The sequence below is a fragment of the Physella acuta genome, unplaced genomic scaffold (assembly GCF_028476545.2).
Source record: "Physella acuta isolate Inbredline_101_S28 unplaced genomic scaffold, ASM2847654v3 ptg001995l, whole genome shotgun sequence".
Classification (NCBI taxonomy): domain Eukaryota; kingdom Metazoa; phylum Mollusca; class Gastropoda; family Physidae; genus Physella; species Physella acuta.
In genome coordinates, this window is record NW_026733500.1 from 282501 (window position 1) to 306909 (window position 24409).

General features: G+C 37.1%; 4 protein-coding genes and 1 non-coding gene across 14 annotated transcripts in view; 1 reads left to right on the forward strand and 4 right to left on the reverse strand.

Moving 5' to 3' along the window:
- LOC131931632 (uncharacterized) overlaps nt 1-13714 on the forward strand; it is a 17256-nt gene extending 3542 nt beyond the window's left edge. For 5 of the 9 annotated variants that reach the window (XM_059288448.1, XM_059288452.1, XM_059288446.1 and 2 more), the window contains exon 2: nt 12658-13714. In XM_059288448.1, coding sequence (XP_059144431.1) covers nt 12684-13490 — 807 coding nt within the window. In that variant the 5' untranslated portion in view covers nt 12658-12683 and the 3' untranslated portion in view covers nt 13491-13714. Of the gene's footprint in view, nt 1-4421; nt 4657-8928; nt 8985-11096; nt 11145-11836; nt 11936-12657 lie in introns of those variants that run through there. The other 4 variants (XM_059288444.1, XM_059288450.1, XM_059288451.1 and 1 more) reach the window with 4 other exon arrangements.
- LOC131931642 (sporozoite surface protein 2-like) lies at nt 902-1498 on the reverse strand. Its single transcript, XM_059288472.1, has one exon. It carries the CDS (start codon nt 1496-1498, stop codon nt 902-904), a length of 597 nt encoding a protein of 198 aa, XP_059144455.1.
- On the reverse strand, nt 1742-2128 carry LOC131931644 (sporozoite surface protein 2-like). The gene has a single exon (XM_059288473.1). It carries the CDS (start codon nt 2126-2128, stop codon nt 1742-1744), a length of 387 nt encoding a protein of 128 aa, XP_059144456.1.
- Trnar-acg (transfer RNA arginine (anticodon ACG)) lies at nt 11295-11367 on the reverse strand. The gene has a single exon. It is a non-coding gene; the product is annotated as a tRNA-Arg (tRNA).
- Nucleotides 13715-15223: 1509 nt separating the features above from the next.
- On the reverse strand, nt 15224-21533 carry LOC131931640 (uncharacterized). Of its 2 annotated transcripts, none has more exons than XM_059288468.1 (11): nt 21354-21533; nt 19892-20022; nt 19499-19636; nt 19233-19366; nt 18603-18745; nt 18191-18379; nt 17809-17898; nt 17294-17512; nt 16806-16937; nt 16396-16512; nt 15224-15852 (listed from the first exon to the last, which is right to left on the reverse strand). In XM_059288468.1, the coding sequence occupies exons 2-11, from the start codon at nt 19990-19992 to the stop codon at nt 15742-15744; spliced, it is 1374 nt and encodes a 457-aa protein (XP_059144451.1). In that variant the 5' UTR covers nt 19993-20022; nt 21354-21533; the 3' UTR covers nt 15224-15741. The 2 variants fall into 2 exon arrangements, with proteins under 2 accessions (XP_059144451.1, XP_059144452.1); XM_059288469.1 differs by lacking the exon at nt 21354-21533 and adding an exon at nt 20120-20198.
- Between the last annotated feature and the right edge of the window lie 2876 nt (nt 21534-24409).

Below are 24409 nucleotides of genomic sequence, written 5' to 3' on the forward strand. Positions count from 1 at the left end.
GGTCCTTAACGAGCTACTTATACTGTTTTAAAGAAATATTTTCAGTGTCAGCGTTGGTACTGTCGAATTCACAAATTATGAATTATTGAAAATTAGAAACAACTAAATAGCGGCGTATGTTATGCCGCGGGCCGGCTCGTATTATATATAACACTTATATACATATATACGCACACTCACACAAACACACACACACATATATATATATATATATATATATATATATATATATATATATATATATATATACATATATATAAGTCAGCTTTCGGGTGTGCGACCACACATTCCCATATGTCTGGATATAACTAGATGTAACAAGATACAATCAAAATAAGATACTTTTCTCATGTGAAGTGAGGGCTGCAGGATCTTAAGATCTAATAATATGAGTCATTTTGTACAACAGAATGGTGATGTTAGCGTTGATAAAAATATTACGGTGTTGTTTTGGTTGAGAGTGTGGTCAGGGTGGTTTGGTCCACAGGGTGGTTTAGGTGACAGGGTGGTTTGGTTCACAGGGTGGTTTGGTTCACAGGGTGGTTTGGTTCACAGGGTGGTTTAGGTGACAGGGTGGTTTGGTCCACAGGGTGGTTTGGTTCACAGGGTGGTTTGGTCGACAGGGTGGTTTGGGTGACACGGTGGTTTGGGTGACAGGGTGGTTTGGTCGACAGGGTGGTTTGGGTGACACGGTAGTTTGGGTGACACGGTGGTTTGGGTGACAGGGTGGTTTGGGTGACAGGGTGGTTTGGTTCACAGGGTGGTTTGGTCCACAGGGTGGTTTGGTTCACAGGGTGGTTTAGGTGACAGGGTGGTTTGGTCCACAGGGTGGTTTAGGTGACAGGGTGGTTTGGTTCACAGGGTGGTTTGGTTCACAGGGTGGTTTGGTTCACAGGGTGGTTTAGGTGACAGGGTGGTTTGGTCCACAGGGTGGTTTAGGTGACAGGGTGGTTTGGTTCACAGGGTGGTTTGGTTCACAGGGTGGTTTGGGTGACATGGTGGTTTGGGTGACAGGGTGGTTTGGATGACAGGGTGGTTTGGGTGACAGGGTGGTTTGGTCGACTGGGTGGTTTGGTCGACAGGGTGGTTTGGTCGACAGGGTGGTTTGGGTGACAGGGTGGTTTGGGCGACAGGGTGGTTTGGGCGACAGGGTTGTTTGGGCGACAGGGTGGTTTGGGTGACAGGGTTGTTTGGGCGACAGGGTGGTTTGGTCGACAGGGTGGTTTGGGTGACAGGGTGGTTTGCGTGACAGGGTGGTTTTGGTGACACGGTAGTTTGGTCCACAGGGTGGTTTGGGTGACAGGGTAGTTTGGTCGACAGGGTGGTTTGGGTGACACGGTAGTTTGGTCCACAGGGTGGTTTGGGTGACAGGGTAGTTTGGTCGACAGGGTGGTTTGGTCGACAGGGTGGTTTGGGTGACACGGTAGTTTGGTCCACAGGGTGGTTTGGGTGACAGGGTGGTTTGGGTGACACGGTGACAGGGTGGTTTGGTCGACATGGTGGTTTGGTCGACAGGGTGGTTTGGGTGACAGGGTGGTTTGGTCGACAGGGTGGTTTGGGTGACAGGGTGGTTTGGGTGACAGGATGGTTAGGATGACAGGGTGGTTTGGATGACAGGGTGGTTTGGGTGACAGGGTGGTTTTGGTGACAGGGTGGTTTAGTCGACAGGGTGGTTTGGGTGACAGGGTAGTTTGGTCGACAGGGTGGTTTGGGTGACAGTGTGGTTTGGGTGACAGGATGGTTAGGATGACAGGGTGGTTTGGATGACAGGGTGGTTTGGGTGACAGGGTGGTTTGGGTGACAGGGTGGTTTGGGTGACTGGGTGGTTTTGGGTGACAGGGTGGTTAGGGTGACTGGGTGGTTTTGGTGACAGTGTGGTTTGGGTGACAGGGTGGTTTGGTCGACAGGGTGGTTTGGGTGACAGGGTGGTTTGGGTGACTGGGTGGTTTGGGTGACTGGGTGGTTTGAGTGACAGGGTTGTTTGGTCGACAGGGTGGTTTGGTCGACTGGGTGGTTTTGGTGACAGGATGGTTTTGGTGACAGGATGGTTAGGATGACAGGGTGGTTTGGGCGACATGGTGGTTTTGGTGACAGGATGGTTAGGATGACAGGGTGGTTTGGTCGACATGGTGGTTTGGTCGACAGGGTGGTTTGGATGACAGGGTGGTTTGGGTGACAGGGTAAAATTAGGTATATAGTAAACATATATCTTAAAGAAAGATAAATGAATATTTAAATAAACCGGGAGTGATCTCCCCTAAACTTTCTCGAATATTCTTATATAAAACAACAAGGGATGGGAACTCGGGATATAGTTATGATTTTAATCCATTTTAAATACATAAACTTTGTAAAATAAAATAGAATCTCATAGAAAAAGGTATTGCACACCAAGCGAGCGCCGAATCAAGATTTTCATAATGATGCGCAATATTATTAGTACTTTATAAATTTAGATGCGTTTTTGAGAAATCGGAAATAGCGTAAATTAGTACTTCCCTTCAACGGAAATTACTCAAAATTTAACAGAAGGTAGAGAATTAGATCTTTTACTTACATGTGAAATTTCATTTATCTATATGAAATAGTACTCAGGTTATAGGCTTTTGAAAAATTCAAAGTAGAAAAAGTACCACTTCCGGTTATCGGAAATCGCTCACAAGTTGATACGGATCTACGATTTTGATAAAATACTTATATATGAAATTTCCTCAACCTAGCTGTAACGATACTCAAGTTATCGTGTTTACACACACACACACACGCACACACACACACAGACACACAGACATACGGAGAAGATTGCAAAATTATGTTTTTCCGTATCAGTAAGGTGTAAAACGTCGAGATTTGTAAAAATCTCGATTATTTTTTTTTGCACGATTACAATGGTGTTATACAATCTCAATGTGTAATGAAGTTAGTTTGGAGGGAGTGGGGTGGGATTGTATATGTCTACCACCTTGATATGTCTAAAATATTTTCCCAATATGTTTTAAGCTATCCTGTGCTACCTTTCAGTGTTCTGGGATTGTATAATTTCTCGTGTAAGTTTTGAAAAACCCGAACGACTATGAACGAAATCATCGCTAAATTTAACATGTCAATTAACTTTTCACGAATGCTGGATTTGTTGTATTCTTATTTTTAAACCGTTTCAATTTATTTTTTGTTAGTTGAGCCACGGCATTGTAATGTTAGCATTAGCTTAATACGTACTTTTATCATAACTTATATATATATATATATATATATATATATATATATATATATATATATATATATATATATATATATATATATATATATATATATATATGTGTGTGTGTGTGTGTGTGTGTTAGTCAAACGCAGAGGCGTAGCGAGGGGGGGACATATGTCCCCGGGCGCCGACCTTAGGGGGGGGGCGCCAAAGCGAAAGTTTAAGGGGGGGGGGGTTCAAATCGAAAGTTTGAGTGGGGGGGGGGTGCAAATGAAAAGTTCGAGGGGTGGGATGCAAATCGAAAGTTTGAGGGGGGAGGGGTGCAAATGAAAAGTTCGAGGGGTGGGGTGCAAACGAAAGTTTGTCCCCGGGCGCCGGGAAGGGTCGCTACGCCTCTGATCAAACGTTCATCTTGGCAATCTTTTCTGTTAGTTCTATGGTACAAAAAGTTTTATGTTTGACAATCTGTCACCTATTTGACTTATAACAGAATCAAGAAGTATTTACCAACACGTTGCAGCACTCATACGATTCACGTTCAGACTTTATCAGAACGGACGAAAGGTTCGGAGATTGCGCATATGAAACTGGTGGGGTTCGGTACCTCCAAAAAGATTAAGACCCCCTGCCCCTGTAGGAGGAGTGCATGTAAAGTAAGGTAGACATAATGATCCTCTTCTTTTCATTATATCTCGTTAACTAGGAGGATCTAGGGGATTAGTTGGGTTCTTATGTCGGATTTTCGACAATCCGCTTCTGTAATTACAAATGTCATCCCAGTTATATCATGAAACACTCGGCCAAAATTGGCTCTGGTGGAGTTTTTGGTTGACTTTCCTACATGTAGGATCTACATCAAATGATGAGATGACGTGGCCGGGGATTAGAGCGCACGATTGATAACCTGAAAGTCGCCGGTTCAGATCACAAAGTCGTGTCTGTGGGAGGTCACTGAATCCACTTCAAAGTGTCACTGTAGTGTTAGATTGAGGATTAGGTTAGAGACTGATGTTAACGGTCAGATTAAGGATAGCCGGAGGTCGAAATAAGTCTAATGGTAGTGATATGACCGTGGATAATCTAGAGATACTAGTCAAATATAGGTTGGATGTTCCTTATCGGCGTTTATTGAAGAACCAAACAGTTGGTCCCTGAGTTAGGAAAACAAAAAAATTCCACCTAGTGATAATTCGAGGAGATTAATGCAGCCATTGTCAGCCGCTATAATTACTTCCATATGCCACTAACGTTAGTAAATAGAATTCCCACAATCTGTGTTAGAACGGATTTTCCCGAAGCTAACGGTGAAAACAAACAAGCGGCTACCTACAGCAGCTGCGCTCAGTGTGTGCTAACATGTCGTCTGCTGATGACGCGGGTTCCAATGCAGTGAATTGTATCTGTTTAAGTTATATAAACATTTTTTTTGTTCGTGTATCATCGATATTATAAAGGTAAGGGTTTAATGTATCATTAAAGTAACGCCGACATTTTAAAAGTAAGCGCACTTTTATTTTTAGAGTGATGTAAACATTTTAAAGGTAAGCGTCTGTTGCAGTGGCGTTGACAGGATTTTGTTATCGGATCGAAGGAATTTTGTTATATATATATATATATATATATATATATATATATATATATATATATATATATATATATGCGCGCGTGTGTGTGTGTTAGAGTTGGTAAATGGGAGCGATATTGACCAACAACGCTTTTTAAAACGTAAATATTTGAATGCTATTTAAAGTTTTGAAACTGTAAACATATAGCGACTAGAGCGCACTGTCAACAATAACTGTAACCTGACTTGAGTTACCTTTCATAAGGGGTGGGTGGAGGGTGGTCTAAGGCGGGTTTACTACCTCACACCCTTCCTAAATCTGCCTTGCCTACCGTCTGCTGCCTACGTCACTTGTCTTTGGCATCTTTTAGGGTAACATCGACACTAACAAGAGCAAGCGTCTTTTATATCATTAGGGTAACGTGAATGTTATAAACAGTGACTCCAGATCAGTATTTCTTCCAGACTTTTTTCTCCGGGGGGGCACTTGAAATTTTCGGGGGGGGGGGGCGGTAGACTTTCTTCGGGGGGGGGGGGGGGCGGACACTGTTAAAAGTATATATTTTCTATATAAATTATATAAATTTCCTTTCGTTCGGGGGGGGGGGGGCGGTAAAAATTTTTCGGGGGGGCTTAGCCCCCCCCCCCCCGAAGAGATGCCTGGAAGAAACTCTGCTCCAGATACTTTGAGATCCATTTTTACTCACACTTTCATGTGTGCGATCGTATACAAATTACGTCAGGCTTTTTTGTGCACATGTTTACCCTAGCCTGCTCTAAGTAAACAAGAAAAACTGTAAATCTAGTAAAAAAACGGGAAAATCTTGTAGATTACAACCATTCCCCAACCATATAATAAATCAATACGACACAAATCACATACTTGCTGCCTCTAGCAAGACGGTCATACCCAGAGCAGAAGTCAGCTTTATTTTTGCAGCTTGACGTGTAACAACCGGGAGGTTTTTCTGGAAATTCGCGGCGGCCATGCTGTAAGTCGAGATATAAACTGCTGTAATATTGTTTCAAGGTGAAGGTCGAAGATATGAATCTAATTTACACAATTATTTATAGATTTTATAGATTTGAAGACGATTGCTTACAAATAAAAAATTAATAACCTTTATGATAAAGAAAGCTTGAAACAAAACAAGTTAAAAAATTATTTATGGCCCTTTTTTCTAAAAAAAAAAAATAATGTCCTCATTAGATATTGATTATAACGGTTCATTTGTTAGTGTTTGATTGGAAAAAAATGTCTTCTAAAGATTGTAATAAAGACAGTGTTATCTATGCAGCGTGTTGGGTTGATATTGCTTCCTTACACACCTCTTCAGCCCCCACCCCTCTCGTCTTCCAGAGACACTAGACAATCCTATAACGCTTTCTGTAAAATTAAAGTTTCAGCTTGGTTTTGTCCCCTTGGACCTCAGTAAATCTCTGTTTAATGTGTCACTAGTTCTACGGTACGCCTTTACATCAGTTACATGTGATTTGTGAATAGCTTACGTAAAAAAATGTAACATTCTTGTTATTAATACAATAATTCATTTACATTAACCCTCCTCTTCCCCACCCCGCCTACAAACACACACACCGACACACACACACACCGACACACACAAAGACACACTTACTGTAAAGATGATTATCTTGTGAGCGGCTCTGTTTGTTTTCATATTCCAACATTGCCCCATTTATCTGTGCTACCAACCACCCCTGTGTAGTGACGGCGGTTGTAGCCTACTTGGTTACCCTAACCCTCCCTTCAACAATTTTACATTTTCTGCTCTGAGTCACCACTTTTCCCTTATTATTTTGTTATTTCAACAGTACAAAACATTGATTTAACTGTACATTTTACGATTTTCATCGTCGTGTCACCCGGTGCGTACCGCACTACTCGCGCCCGCATTGAGCCACTGAGTGGAGGGGGGGGGGGGGGTGTTATCCGGCAGCAACTAGAGACCCTCTCACGTTTTCTTAAAATTGCTGTAGAAAATTAAATGATGACCTTATAAAATCGAATGATTCTTAGACGAGTCTATTTTGTTGAATGGAGAAGGTAGTGGGTAGTGGGGGTGGGGGGAGTTGTAGAGAACATATACGACTTATCTGGAGCCATAGTTTCGGAGGTTCTTTTGTCTTTAAGTAAACCAGGCATTATAATAAAATGGCCCCATCAAAATCCCACAGGGACCCCATTTCAGCATGATGGGCCTTTGTTCCCTGGACAGTCAACATAAAAATACCATCGAGAAAAACAAATCGAGTCGCTTTGTTTTGATTTGCTGTATCTTAATTGTCTGGTAAATTCTTGACCTAAATGGGTGACCTGAAGTTGAAGAAAAAGTTACCAACTACGCTATAGCAACGTGTATGATTTATTCATCTCGTCCAAGTACTAAATTGTGTGCACCATACAACTATGTACAACAAACACTAAACTAAACTATGAACAACAAGCATAGAACTGACACCTATACTCAATTTCTTCCTCACATAACAACATATAGTCAGAGTTTCTTTCAGACATCTCTTAATGTCTTCGATGGAAGGGGGGGGGGGGGGGGGCGCGTTCACCGTCGCCCTGAACGAAATATAAAAGAATTTTTTTTTAAAATAGAAAATATATACTTTGACCAGTGTCCGCCCCTCCCCCCCACCCACACCGTAAGAGAAAAATGCATGAAAGAAGCACCGCATATACTGTCACAACTAAACACTTAATTGCGTATGCTTAGTGTTACTGCCATGAATACGTTTGTTATGGTATGATGGCATATTGCGCATCGTAGGAGCAATTAAAACCAAACAACCGAATACATAAACAATCGCGCACCAGTCGCAGAAGATTGTTCCAGTGAGTAACCATAGCTACATTGGAGATACGATACTACAACCTTCAACCCTCTCCTAATACTGTTTATACGCGTTCAAGTTACGATATTGCCAATAGTAATAGACCCGCTTGACCATTTAAAAATAGTGAAGTTCCCTTCAGACCTAACGATAAAGCATATATTTTCTTGACCTCGGATATGAAGAGATGCTCAGCACTATGCTCAGTCGCTTTTATTTTCTCTAACGTGAGTCAGGTACCCATTAAAGCTGGGTGGACTCAGGGATGTAGTCACATGTCTGAAACGAGATTCGAACTCGAGACCATCGGGCAAGCAGTCGAGTCTTGACCACATGTAGGTTCGACCAACTGAAGTATACCGAAACTTTAAGTAGTGTTTCGTACGGAACATATTTTTAAATCTGAAGAAGGCCTTGTGTCGAAACCTCCCTTTAGTTACCCGAGTTAAACGCGAGACACGGAGCTAACACAAACAAACATTCGAATCATCCAGCTCGGGTTGTTAATGAGATCACGTGGTTATTATATTTGTTCATACCTAGTGTGTAATTAGTGTTGATGTTGCTTGTTGGGATTATTAAACTAATTAACACCACTGTATCGCTCTAGTCTAATGGAAGCCTTACTTTTTTTATAAGGACGATGGAGATATAGGCCCATACCGCCTTCTTGTTTACAATCTACTTAACATTATATTACATTTATAAGGCTGTAGTAGGCTACACAATAAACAATAATTAAATACTTAATAAAACGGATTGATTCAACGAATAAATGCATTTAGGTACAAATAAAGAAAACAAATTAGCTACACTTAAAGCGTGTAGTGAGTTAAACTCCAATCAAGTATAATGCCTTACCCACCCCCAACCCCGTCCCACCCCCACTCCAGGCAAGGTGATCAGGGTCACGCTTCAACAATAACACTAATTGTCGCCCCTTAATGTTCCCCGTATAACGAAACAAAACTACTTATTGTTCCTTGACCGCTCTTTCTTAGTATGTATCAAGTTGATTGGAAATTTAGATTTAAAAAATAGATCCTAGATTTTCATGACAAAGTCTTTGAAATTAAAGCCCGCACAGAAGCTGATTGTAAATTTATAGTTATGAATAGAATAATCTGATTATCGTGACAAAATCATTGGAGTAAAGCCAGCAATATCGAGTCGTTTTGTTTAGGTTCAATTACGATAATTGAAACCGGATCTTGAAAGACTGAAGGGTAGAATATCGGGGAGGGACATGGCTTGTATTAAAAGGCAGCCGACTATAAAAATATCGTGAAGTTAACACACAACTACAACTCTAGCTCCCAAAGAGCTTGTGTCAGATTCTAAAGGAACTTGTATAAGGTAAACCAATACATTTTATTTTAAATATAGGCATGTAATTAGGGACTGGTTTTTGTTTTAAAAAATATAATAACTATAGTGTACCCCCCCCCCCCCATAGTAGTTTAGTTACTTGAGCTGTTTCTGTTTAAGTTGCTCGTGTTTTATTTATCTACCCCTAGTTTTAAATAACTCACAAACCGTCATAACGTTTAAGTTGCTATTGTGTGAGGCGGTAATGTGCGAGGTACGTTTTTTTTCTTATCTCTCTGTATCTGAAAAACGTAAACACGTAGAAAACAAAGTCAGTCACTGATGGTGTAGGTCGCATTGGTCGACTTGGCTTTGGACGGGGTGAGCGCTATTGAGGCAGACCATTGCTCACGCTCCATACATTTTCGTTGTTTCAAGTTTTCTACTTGTACATTGGACATACAATGTCTTAAATACGTTGGACGGCCAGAGAGGGGAGGGTGTCAGTGGACGGCCAAAGAGGGGAGGATTCAGTGGACGGCCAAAGAGGTGATGACTCCGTGACGGAGTTAGAAGATCTGAGGTGAGGGGCGGGGAGGGGTAGGCGCGCATTATTTTTAGCGTTTATACAGTTATTTTTTTTTTTTTGGGGGGGGGGGGGGGGAGACGACGACACACGCGCAAGTGAAATGTGATTAAACATCCTTCGTCTTAACTTATCCTTTGGTTATTCCACCCGAGGTCAACATGGTGCTTGTGACTGTTCCGCAATTCGTCTAACACATTCTTTCTTCTACTGTCTAAAGCAGGGGTTCCCAACCTTTTTTTTTACTCTAGAGCACATTCTAAAATATCGGTAGGGTGGCGGGCAACACCTATTTTAAATCGACAAACTCCTTCCAGAGACGTAGTGACCCTTCCCGTCACCCGGGGACAAAACTTTCGATTTGCACCCCCCCCCCCCTCAAACTTTCGATTTGCACCCCCCCCTCAAACTTGCGATTTGCACCCCCCCCCCCACCTCAAACTTTCGATTTCCATTCCCCTTCAACCTGTCAATAATGTTTATGAAAAAAATTCTGTCTCTGTCGAGTAGTGAGAGGCGGGCACATACGAATCGTTCGGCGGGCGCCGCGGGCACAGGGTTGGGAACCCCTGGTCTAAAGTATGTACCTAACTGTCCTATAGTTTCTACACAACTGTCCTATAGTTTCTATACAACTGTCCTATAGTTTCTACACAACTGTCCTATAGTTTCTACACAACTGTCCTATAGTTTCTACACAACTGTCCTATAGTTTGTACACAACTGTCCTTTAGTTTCTACACAACTGTCATATAGTTTCTACACAACTGTCCTATAGTATCTACACAACTGTCCTATAGTTTCTACACAACTGTCCTATAGTTTGTACACAGCTGTCCTTTAGTTTCTACACAACTGTCCTATAGTTTCTACACAGCTGTCCTATAGTTTCTACACAACTGTCCTATAGTTTGTACACAACTGTCCTATATTTTACACACAGCTGTCTAATAGTTTACACACGGCTGTCCTATAGTTTACACACGGCTGTCCTACTTCTCCCCCTCCCACCCATGTTTTTCACTCCTGTCCCACATTCACGCAGCTTAAGATATAGGCCAATTTTTTTTTTCAAACTATAACACCAACATATGCAAACAGTAAACACATTTCTTTGATATAGAAAGATACAACCTTTATACACTTTTGAATATAAAATATTTTCAAACTATGCATTTAAGGCTTTACATTTTTAAATGCCTTCTAGGTAAGCAATTATTTTAAAAAACAACAACATAATGCCTTGTTCAGATTCCCGCTAACAGGATTTGTGGCGAGCTGAGTTCTAAGAACAGTAAACATCAATAGCGGCAGGTGGCCGGAAATCAGGATTACGCAATGCTCTCTTGTCTTCTCTTGATGCGTGACCCTGTATGTAGGGCTATACACAGAAGGGGGGGGGGTAGGGTTGTTGTGGATGGGGGGACGACAGTCTGACGCTCCAGTGCTCATGGGGAATGAAACACATAATAAGCTTGAGTTAGAGAAGTACAATCACCTGTATTCAGTTTTATATTTTAAATTCAAATGTAATGAACAGCGACTAAACATTAAAAAATGGGAGTACGTTTTTTTTATCCATTCGTATCATAATGGAAGAGTAATGGAATTTTCTTACAAGGGTTTGTTAATTACCATTAGTGAACTATAACTTACCTACCTTTCTTCTATCTATGTTACCGCTTATCTTAACCGCCCTAACACAACTTTCATAGAAATTCTGATACTTAACCTGAGATGACATTATGATCTACTAACAACAAAAAATGTCGCGAGCCTGCCAGGATTCGAACCTGGAATCTTCTGATCCGTAGTCAGACGCGTTATCCGTTGCGCCACAGGCCCAGATATTCTATATCCCGATTATCATGCACACAAAGTTATCCACTGACACTGGCACACAATTGGTTTCCATTTGGTGAGTGTAGCAATACAAGAGTGTAACAAGCAGGGGTCACCGGGTCACCTAGTGAGACCTGGACCTTTAGTTTCAGCACTCAATGACCTTTACTATTTTGACTCCCCAAGTAACTGTCCCCAGCCCTCGATCTATTAATAATGGGCACCAACTCAACATTCACAATGGGAACCGTAAATTTTTCCGGGTCGGTTAATCTTGGAAGGGGGTGGGTAATGTCGGTGGCGGTGTAGGAATTACCCAGCAGAAAGGAGGACAGATTGAGCAAGATACTTTTAGATACAGAATAGCGCATACAGTCAGCTAAACTTGACAGCTAAAGATGTTGGTTGTTAACAGTAGCGTACACATTTAAAGATGGTAGCTGCAACTGTTGGCATGTTAACGTCCATGTAAGAAGCATCGTTTGAATATGTGCTTTAGATGCATATGAAGTTTTTTTTTCTTTAAAAAAATATTCAACTTGTTATGCTTCAGTGGATTTAAAGTGACGAGGTAAAATTATTTGAAAATATTTTTTTTTTCTACAATAGGATCTCTTTTCACAACCAAATTATTTAAATGTAGTGTCTATTCTCTGCCAACTGGGAATAGTCGATAAATATATCTACCAGACGTGGCCTATTCCCAGTCGGAAAATCGAAAATTTTATAAATAGATTTGATACGAAAATAACGAATGTGCACAGGGCACAGCGTGGTCGGAAGATAGCGTACATCTATCAACTCGTAAGTGCCGGGTTCAGATTCCATTAGGTCTTTATTTAAACCTATTGCGTCATAGGCCTATTTATTTTTAATGTTGTATAAGCTCCAAGCAGAATTACTTAGAGTGGAAGAAGTCTAGAACCAGTGGCGTGGCTAGGTTTAATGATATTCCTCGGCGTCACTACTTTTTTTTCTGGATATAGTAGAAAAAACATTATTTTTGACGATAAATTTTACAACTTTTCGATTTGGTGTCACCCCTAAACTTGGTGTCATCCAATGTGGACGGCCCCCCCCCGCCACTTTCTCGAATACATTCTGTTATTTTGAAATAGGGCCTATACATATTTTGAGTGCATATAGCTGGATATTATATTTTAAATTATGATATGAAATAATGTTTCAATATGACTGCCATCCAATTTCGATGATTATTTTCTTGACAGCTGAGAGTAAGATTACTAATTCAAAACGACGGTTGAAAATTATTTCCTTTCTTTTGATTTTCAGAATAAAGTTGCGGAAAGACTGACCAAATGGGAGTAATTCATTTTAACAATACAACGGAACATTCCAAACAGGACAAGAACGGTGAAAGCTATGCAGCTAATTTTGAATACTACCCATTTTTGGAAACAGAGAAATATTCTTTTTACAAAGGGGTTTTAAATGGCGAGACATTCACAAACACCCGCCATGGAGAGTTCTGTGTTTTGCGCGCGTTCAGGGATAAAACAGCTCAAAGTGAAAACGACTGGGTTGTCTACATGCGACGAGCTGACGCGTGCCTCGAACTGATAAAGAAGTACAACAGTCACAACAAACACAATATCTTCTCATTCCAACGTCCGCTGCTGACGAAAATCAACCGGAAATCGTCTTTCATCGGGATCTTCCGTCTATACAAACGCCACGAAAAGCATCTCGCTCGGGAGGAACATGTGGTTTTGGAGCCGTTTTTAGAAGGCGAGATGGTATCTTTGGACTTAAGCAATTCCTTAATAAGTCTACCAGGAATCTCAGAAACGGAACAAGGGGAGAGTGTTACAAATGAACAAAAATTACAAGCATTCTCACACTACAGCTGGCACCAAACCAGATCGCTAATCGTGTCTGACATACAGGGTGTCTATGACAGTCAAAAATCTGTTTTTAGATTAGCTAAAGCAACCATCCATTCCACCAAACGCAGTTACGGTGATACCGACGGAGGTATTTCCGCCATAGAGGACTTTTTTAACAACCACGTTTGCAATCCAGTATGCTGCGGGTGGCACAAGTATACGACCAACGAGGAGCAAAGTGAACCGTCTCAGTATACATGGCTGAACCAGCCAGATTAATCACACAGACGCCATCTTGTTTTGCTATGACAAGGACACGTGACTTTATTTTTAACTCACTAGCAGTTACATATCCTGGACAAAAAAAAAAGGTTTTCAAAAACATAACTAGAAAAGTTATAAAATAAGTAACTGGTCAAAACATCCAATTCATATTATAAAAAATGTGTAACTAGGTTTTAGGGGTCATCCATAAATGACGTCACGCTTTTTTGGACGATTTTTACCTCCCCCCTTCAAAAAGCCAGACGCCCTAAAATGACGTCACACCTCAGCCTACAACCCCCCCCCCCCCCTCAAAATTGCAATTTAATTTTTTTTTAAACATCGATATTTTTCCCAAATCTTGTCTGAACTCGGTCAAAATAGCGTATTTTAATCAATTCCTATTACAATTTATTAAAACAGTTTTCTAAAGCGCGAAATAACGCATAAAATTCGTTTTCTAACATTGCTTTTTTATAATGCAAAAATGTGACGTCGCACCATTTGAACCCCCCCCCCCATCAAACACCGTCACAAAATTACGGACCCACCCCTCCCACCTACGAGTGTGACGTCATTTATGGACAACCCCTTATCCAGATCAGCTCCGCCACTTATACCAAAAGTGCACACGCAAAATGTTAACCCCCGACACAACCTTGAGGGTTAGGGTTAAAGGTACCTAAATGCAGACCTTTTCTGAACAAGATCCGTAACTTTTATCTAAGTATGTCTCAATATCTTACTATATAGATTATAGATATAGATCCAAACTAAATAAGATACAAGATGGAAATAGGAATTAAGAGTTATGGATTTTTAAAAAAATGATAGTTTTTTTCTATTTAATGTCATGAGTGGTTTGTTATCTTGATTGAACAGGTCTTAAAACACGTCTAGATTGACATAAGAACTTAATGGATTAGAAACAAGAGATGTTTCTGGGTAATCAGATTGCAGAGACAGTAGATCTTGAAATGCCAGTTTTTTAAATTTATTATTAAGTTAATGTACTTTAGGGTCCTAAATTAAACGTTAATCACACTTTAAAATTAGATTTTTAAGGAAACTGTAGATGTTAAAGTTTTTGTTCCTGTGATCAATATTGTAAATACAAATTTCAGACTCAGGATTATCTTGACCAATAGTTTTAAAATTGTGATTGCTCATGCACCAAACTTTTAACTGACATCAAAAGCTACTGCATGATGTTTGTTTAATGTGATTGTAAAAGTGCTTCTTAATGTACTGTTACATGATTGTGATTGTTTTATATATGATTGTGATCCTGTACCTAAGATTCAATCTCTATATAGTTCAGTGTGATTTTTCAAAGTACATCCTAATCTAATGTTTAGTGTTGTGTATAAGGCTCACTGAAAACCTGTGCTTGACACTTGTCAACAGCTCACTGAAAACCTGTGCTTAACACTTGTCAACAGCTCACTGAAAACCTGTGCTTGACACTTGTCAACAGCTCACTGAAAACCTGTGCTTGACACTTGTCAATAACATATACAAGAAGGAACAACATACAATGAATCTCTTTCTTCTGTGTTTGTTCATTTCTCAAGATAATTTTTTTAAAACTGCCAAGTCTCAAAACTTACTAATTGTTATAGCATTTGTTGTGATCAAATCAAAATAACATACCAATGCATTTAAATATGATTAAAATACAACACAGCTTCAAATTGTTTATTACTTGCAAATTAATTTTTATTGTTATTCATGCTGTTTAAGCACAAATTGAATTATAATGCCCTAGTTACTTTTATTGTAAAATTATTTAAACTGTAGATTTAGGATAAAAAGCTGTAGTACTTAAATGTTATACAGTGTGTAATATAGCAACCAGTCATATGTCAATAAATATTGAATTACCTAAAGTTCAAATCATCAGATTTTAGTTTGTGCATTATGATGTGTTCCTGCTTAGAAATTCATCACATAAACATTGATCACTGTTTTAGAGAATGTTTTGAATGTATCTTTACAAATGTAAATAATTCACCCATGGATTTTTTACATACTCATCACTGCGCAAATAAAAATATTTTTATATTCCTGACATTTGTTTTGAGTGAGCATGTGATCAGTATTTTTTTCTCATAATTCTAAATTAATAAATCTCATGGCCTTCTTATTTTATATCTTTATTAGGTCTATACATCAAAATAGTACATTATGAATGAAGAAAAAAAAAAATTGAGTTTTTCATAGATTGTATTTGGTGAAGTTACTTCCCCTGAATTGGGAAAGGCATCTATGGTTTCTCAGCATAAAAAAGTCCCCATCTCTGGTCCCCAAGTTCTACTCGACCTAGTTTTTCCTTCCAGCCATCTACAATGTACTTGTACCCATCTTCATTAAACTCCTGAAATAAACAAGTGGTTAATATTTCCTGATTCAATAGGCCTACTATTTTTACACGATTTTCATCATCATCTTTTCCCATTTGTGCATAAGGCAAATGGGGCAGAGTTTATCTGGTTCAATGACCTCAGCATACAGGAGGATAGTGTGATCACCACTATGCCCAGCCGCCTTAGTTTCCTATTGTAAGTCAGGTAACCATTAGGTATGTCCTACAGACCCCAGCCCTGGATCCAAACTCGAGACTTTCAGGCTAGCAGTCATAAGCAGTTCGACCACACTTTCCTTTACAAGGTTTTAAATATCCTATAATAGCCTTGACAGGATCAGTTTCTAAAACCAAGAAATTAAAGAAAGTGTTACCAGCACAACACCCAACCACCATTACTTGTCACCAGTTAATGTTGGACATCCATTGGAGCCAGGTGGTCAAGATTCAAGCACCTGATCCCTTGACCTTTGTTTAATTATCACACCTCTCTTCCCAACATCTCCTACTAACAAGAGTTAATATAACCATCATTTAGTTATAAAAATAGCTTACTGCTATAAATTCATCCTTAATGCTCTCTGTTCTTGCAATTTCAACTTTTAAAATATCAGCAAACTGTTGAGTTCTGTCTTCTGCTCTTACGTTTACAAAACCAGCCTCTTCTAGTACCTACAAAAAATGTAAAGCTATTAGATAGTGTTAATTTTGAGAGCTAACTTATGCAGAAAATACATATTTGTTGAAGGAAGTGTTTTCAAAGCCATTTTAAAGTTCTACTGTTAGACTAAATCGATTAAAATATTTTCTACAAATAGATCCTATATAGGAAAGTATTCCTCAGCCAAAAATGGTTGATTTTATTTAAACAAGAAGAATGGTGTACATCAGAGCAATAAAGAAAATAGATAAAGAGTTTATTCACTATAAGTATGATTAAATAAATGCTAAAAATAAAAGCTTACTTTTCCATAGGCTGCAGGAGAAAGTAGATTGTACCCTCTTTGTTTCACGTAGGTTTTAAATTTTTCAGAATGTTCATCAGGACTGCAGCAGTAGTCAGAAATAAGAACTTTTCCTCCTGGTTTTAAAAATTTCTGAAAACAATTTAAACATTTATTTTATTGTAACATTTTTTTAAAAATATTTGTTTTCCAGTAAATTGAATTTGTTTGAACATATAATGTTGAGCTTCAAGAATTTTTGCAGCACATAAGGATATACTTTGGAATTAAAGAATTGACAACTAGTCAGATGTTAGTGTATGTTGTAAAGTGATACTATAGCACCCAGTAAAACTGTTATGAAGGCCAATCAAACAGCTGTGTCACACACAGGTTTAGACTCTACTAGCTAAAAAAATAAAGGGGGATAATCTCAGTAGGTAAATTGTCCCTAATTCAGATAAATAAAAGGGTAAATTCTAAATGGTGCCAAAGTCAAATAAACTCACAAAAAATTTCTTAAACAGAGATAATTTGTCTGGGATATGAAGGATAACATCACGACTATACACAACATCATATGAGGCGGCTGGGTATTCTCTCTTTGTGGCATCAGCTATTTCAAACACGACTTCATCAGAACCACACCCAACTTCCTTTGCTCTTGCTAGACCAATCTGTGTCATGTTGGATGACAGGTCAACACTTGTTACTTTTACTCCAAATGTCTGAGAAGAAAAAATAACATACTAGGTCAAAATATATCCAAGGCAGAATTTGAACTGATTCCAGAAAATTGTGCATGGCAAATTTATTTCCATCCTAAAACTTAATCCAGAGCTATTTAGCCTTAAAATCTTTGGTTATTCTCCTTTTAAAAAAGAAACAGCTAATAAACCCACACTACATGACGGAAACTACATTTTGTGTTAGAAATTATAGGAGCTTGAATATTATTTTTCTTGAAGTTGCTACTCAGCAAAAGACATTTTGTAAGATACAATAACACAGCAAAGTGATCTACCTTGGCCATGTAAAAAGCACCACCACCAATTCCTCCTCCAACATCAAGAACTTTCTGTCCTTTCTGTAAGTCTAAAAGAGCTACAAACTCCTGTAAGATTATCCATTATAATTTAAATCTTATTGTCAACAGAGAACATTTAATTAATGCTTATTAATTGTCTAAGTAACTTACTAAAAACACATGTATTTGCCTGTAACTAAATCATTTAATTGAAATGCAAAATCATTTAATTGAAATGCAAACTAAATTTAGTTTAACATTTATGATATAACATCAATATTTACTGCAACATTAAAGTGAAAGACAACTCTTGTTTTATTTTACAAATCTGACACAATTCACAGTTCAGCACTAATATTGACTAAGCCAGATAACTTACTTTTGTTGTTTCTATGCCACCTGTGCTTACAAATGTTCTACCAAATATCTTCTCATAGAGAAGAATACCTCTGCTGGAATACTGCTGGTTGTCAAGGAACTCTTTAAAACTTTTAAATCCATGATTTTGAGAGTTATCTTTCTTGACTTTCTCAATTAACCAAATCATTTCGTTGCTATCATTATTTTTCTAAACAAACAAATTAAAACCATGGAATAAGTGAACACTTATATAAGTTATTTAAATAACTAGACAAATATGACAACAATGTTACATTCTTTTAAAAATATATTTTCCTCCAATATTTTTTACTAATTTCAGTCTTACAAAAAAATAGCAGCTCTATGTTAAAAAAAAAACAATAACAAAGTGGCTATTTAATCTCTTAAAATTATTTACATTAGTATATTACCTCTGAACATGAATCAATGGATTTGGATAGAATCAGATCAAATCCGTAAAAACTATCTGAATCACATTGTGCAGTGACAGAAGAATAAAAGGCCTCATACACTTCAGCATCTCTCAACTTCTCTGAGCCTGTGTTCTCAGTTTCTGGTTAAGAATTATTTAATGAGATCCGGAGCTTAGAGTTGTAAATGTAAATATAAGTCTATCAAATAACAATAAATTGACCTACTCTTGCCTGTAGGCAATATGCATAGACAGAAAAGTTAGAATGGGTAAATACAAAAGCCAGCTCATTTGTAGATGATTTTTAAGAAAACCATGGGAATGGTTGTTTAAGTGGTGGGATACACAAAATTGAAAGTCTTGAGTTTGGTTCATAGACTTGAGACTGTAGTATTTCCAACCAGCTTCAGTTCCGAACTCAAACCAATAAAAGTAAAGACAGGTGGACAAAGTGCTGACAATACTATCCCTACATTTGCAATGGTCAGAGAAACAGAGAAACTCTACTTCTGCTCCATGGACCATCTGGTAAAAAAGGGTACTTTTTAACAAATTGGCTATTATTGGCAGGGTATTTTAAAGCTCTTTAATGCTAGCATCATTTTCTCAACCCTAATCATTGCATTACCTGATTGTCTACAAGACTCTTTAAAAAACACAGCTCCACCAATTTTCAGCCACTGAATAGATTTCCTGAACAAGTCTTGGACTTCGTTGTCATCAAGGTTTGTCAGCAGTGAGTTGCAATAGATGAAGTCTACACTAAACCCAGTTTCAAATGTTAACATGTGGTTATAGAGGGAATGGCCATAGATGATTATAAAAACACAAAATAATTTTATTTTAATCTTTAACTATAGGTTACATAAGACAAAATTTAAATAGAAAATTCACCTTTCTACACCCAAATCTAGTTTGTTTAGCTCAGATGTGATAAATTCAATTGAATTTTCTTTTTCAGGCTCGGCAGGTGAATCATTTACAACTGCAATCAGTTTGCTAGCGAGCTTGGCCAACTCTTTAGTAAAACATCTGCAAATTTAAATATCAACAAAAAATTCTTGAAAATAATACAAATTAAAAAATACAAGAAAGGAAAATTAAGAAAACAATAAAACTTTGATACTAAAACAAATATTGTTGTAAAAAAATGAAATTTTGTGGAAAAAAATAAAAATAAACATAATTTAGTACTACATTAAAACTATTTCTAAAACATCCATTAATTTTGTTTTACAAAAGAGATAACTTTATCTAATATTCAGATTAATTCTTTTTTTTTTTTACTTGTCATTTCCAATAAAATGGACAGCTGTTTTTCCAGTTAGTTCTGGCAAATAAGAGAGAATTTCCAACTTTTTTTCGCATGATGAATGTTCATGTGGCATCTCCAAATTCTTGTACTTAACTAAGTCTTACTGAAAAAAGGTGTTTCAGAATTATTTTTTTTTACAGTAAACATGACAATGATAACATAAAATGTTGGGAAACACCATAAAAACAAAACATACATACCTATTCAGTATTCACTGAGATTTGAATTTTTTTAAAATGTGTCAAATCTTTTTCTTAAATTACAAGTCTAGATCTAATTAGAATAAAATTATAAAAAATTTGAAAAAAGTCTAACTATTTTATAATATAAATAAATGAGTGGGAAAAAACATCTGAAGATAACAAGAGTGAGTCTATCAATAAACCTAAAAAAAATAGGTCATAAATCAGGAAAAATCTAGTAACTAAATCTTAATTCCTTAAAAAAAAAAAAAAAAACCCCAGAAAAACAAGGGAAGTAAGTAGATATTACATTTTAGGGCTAATAACAAACAATAATTACTTTAATACTTTGACAGCAGGCCTATAAAGTAGTTTGGACAATAGGACAAGAACTATGAATGTCTTAAAATATCTGTTTAAAATACCCGATAAAATGGCTATGCCTAATTTAAAAATTATTAGGCCCTGATTGTTATATTTGTTTGTCTTTAATAATATGATGTATAATATGTATGGATGATCAGTATGATGATTATAAAAATATCAATATCACATTTTTCATAACACAAATTCAATCTAAACAAATTTATTTTTAGCATAAATCTTATTTAATTTCAAACTTAAATACATATTAATAGAATTACCTATAGAAGTTGTTTTTATTTTTATGTTAATGATTAATTAAAGTTATAAGCCTTAACATTAGCTCTATCATGATATTGTCATTGTTAGAGTAGGCCTACCTACATATAGACCACAAGCATTTGACTTGATTGATTCAATTAATGATTATTAAATATTAATCATTAACATTTTTTATAAAGGCCTAAACAAGTACACATAGACTCAGTCTACAGTCTATCATCTATGCCTATATCTGAATTTTAATTGTTGTAGGCTATCATTTTTCAGTTTGTATAGCCAACTATTAATTGGATAAGTTATAAGAAGTAATAAGAGTAATAAGTATATCTGTATAGATCTAGTGTGATAAAGATAACATAAAAGTTAGTATAGGATTTTTAAAAACCCAATTCAACATCAATATAATGACCAGATTTAGCTTTTACTTTGTGATATCGCTAACTCTTTTCCCCCCCCCCCCCCCCCCCCCCCCCCCCCACATCCCTTTCCGCATTAAACTAGGATTGACCATGTCTAGGAAAAACGATGTTTAAAAAAAAGTACTGAGGTAACAGGCTTAAGTACCGGTAGGAATGAGCAAAAAAGCAACATTGATTAAAAGACAAACCTTTTATACGTCTTAGAATGTTCGACCCTTCACAAAATACAACTATCAGACTTATATTTTCTTGAACTCAAAGACTACTGAGCCCTCACCAAAGTACCGTAAAACTTGTGTATAAAATCATCTGTTCTCCACGCCATAAGTTCACGGGTTCACGGTCAAAGGTCACACCATAGCTGTTGAAGTATTTATTTATTCCCTAGGCCGGCCTGAGTTGAAGAATGTCATTATTCTGTACAGGTCCACTGTGTTAACAATTATTAAATTAAAATGTAATCATTAGTTTCAGTAAGTTAGGCGGAATCAGAAATTCTAAATAATTATATTCTTTATTGATGTAAAGTTCCAATAAAATATTTTCAGCTGGGGTTCTTGCATCTTCATCTTGAAAAGAAAAATAATAGACTCTGTAAGTCTAAAAAAAAAAAACGTTTTCCACTAGAATGACGAGTTTCATTTTTAGAATAAAATAAAACAATAACATTAACAGCCCACAATATTACGGACTTTACCCTGCCAATCTAGATCTGCATTGTTTTCTTAATTTTTTTTGCTAGACTAGGCCTATAGATTTGCATTAAATGGTAGGCCTAGTCTATCTAAAATGTCCATTAAAAAACGACGTCACAGTTTTTAAAACGATCTAGGTCTAGATCTAGATCTTTATAGATCTACATCCTAGTGACTAGCTAGCTAGATCTCACCTCGTCACACACACACACATTCACACACACACACATCTTATAGTTTTAAAATTATGTCACATCTCAGCAATCCCCCCCCCCCCCCCCCCACCACTTTAAAATTGCTTTTTGTTTCTGAATTGGGCGATTTATTAAGAAAATATTAACAGCTCGGTCAACATTGAGTAGGCCCTATTAGGATCAATCTGAATTTCATTTAATAAAAATAAGTCTTGTTTAAAAATGCTAAACAACGGCTAAAATTCATTTTCAAACAATGCTTCTTAAATTACAAAAGAGCAGGGCCGTCACAGCATCTGTCCTGTCCTCCCCCCCCCCCCCGGTAAACGGAAAAAAAGTCACAGGAAAAAAAAACACAGAAAAAAAGTCACAGTTTTTGCTAGGAAAAAAAGTCACGGAAAAAAAGTCACAATGGAAAAATTTTATCGGAAAAAAAGTCACAGAAATAAAGTCACAGAAAAAAAGTCACACAAATCTTTTTAGAAATATTTTGATTTATTTGTTAAGAATTGTAAAATTGTGTATGTTTATTGTTGTGGGTTGTATTTTTTGATAGCTTAAATTATTTATAGACGTTAAAAGCATTATGGTTTATACAAATTGTAAGTAAAAATACTCTAAGATAATTTACACAACAATCTTAACTTTGGTTACGTATTTAGTTGCATACGCGGTAGAAAAGTTAATTATAAAAGAAATGTAGGCACATCATTGTGTTTTGCATAGGTTTTGCCGTAGGCTATTCTATGGTCGGCCTCTCCTCAGTCGGCATTGTCCGAACATATTTTGTGTTGTTGACGTTTTTTGTCAATGACAGCCTTTGAACCTTGTCGGCTCTCTGTTTTGATCCTAAGTTTTGTTATGTAATGAGCGTGATAAATGTGGGCAGTAAAGGTGGTTGAACTAAGCATAACTATTGTTGCGATGAGTTGAGGGCAGTAATTCAGATGACCTTACCATTTCACGGTAATTTAATTTTAAAATAAAATACTTAAAAAAAACTTTTTAAAAAACCACGTTTTTCTTGTGGACTAAAAAGTAGAAAATAACTATTTACATACATTTGATGACAAAAAACGTGGGTACGTTCACCATCAAATTTCCCGACCCATCTGCCCGACCCACGTTTTTTGTCATCAAATGTATGTAAATAGTTATTTTCTACTTTTTAGTCCACAAGAAAAACGTGGTTTTTTAAAAAGTTTTTTTTAAGTATTTTATTTTCTCCTTTTTAGTCCGTTGCTACACATGAAAAACGTGGTTTTTAAAAAAGTTTTTTATATAGTTTATTTTCTACTTTATCTAATGACTTGATTAAGTATGAATTGACTAAGTGTTTATAAATACACGGACTAAAAAAATCTTGAGCGACCAGGATTCGAACCTGGGTTGTCGCGGCCACAACGCGAAGTACTAACCACTATACGATCACGGCCAGCGCGCTCACATCGATTGGGGCCGAAGTAACTGTGTCAACAAGCCTCCAGTCTTGTCGGTATCTTTAGAAATCATGTCCTCAATTTTATGGTCCTTTGGGCGTAATTAAATTAAGCTAATTACGGTCTCTAATTGCTAGTTTTTATGATTGCATCTGAAATTGTTAGGCGAAAGTAACCTGCATGCCAAATTTCAGATCTATAGAGCAATCAGAAGTGGGCTAATTTTCGATGTCAATTTTAACAACAAACACACGCGAAGCTGAGTTAATAAAAACGTGTTAAAAAAAAAACACGATGAAAACCGTGGACATTCTATTAAATGCTATAAATATTATGTTTAACATAATTACTATCTACATAATTCATACTAAATATTTTTAGATGAATTATAAAAATTACTATACGTAAACAACCTACACACATTACTTTACATTTAATTAATCCTAAGTTAATTTGCACTCTCTGAATAAAAGTATTAACAAATCCCATGCAAATATATATTTGTGACTTTTTTTCCTGTGACTTTTTTTCCTGTGACTTTTTTTCCTGTGACTTTTTTTCTGTGTTTTTTTTTTCCTGTGTTTTTTTTTTCCTGTGACTTTTTTTCCTACAATCCCCCCCCCCCCCCACGGATTGTATTTATGGACATTTTCAAATTAAAATTGGATTTGCTAGATTGCTAAAAGCCTATTATTTTTAAAAAAATGTATAGATCTATATATTTTACGGCATTTTTTCCCAAAGATAACTTTTTTTTCGCTTATGTTAACCTATCTGGTCAACTGATTAGTGGATGATCCCAACCTCCCCCGCGCCCCTTCCCATTAAAACACTATCTAATAGGCCAAATCCAAATTTAACTTTCACTGCCTTCAAAGTATCTCACTACGTATCTTAACGTAAAAACAATAACCAC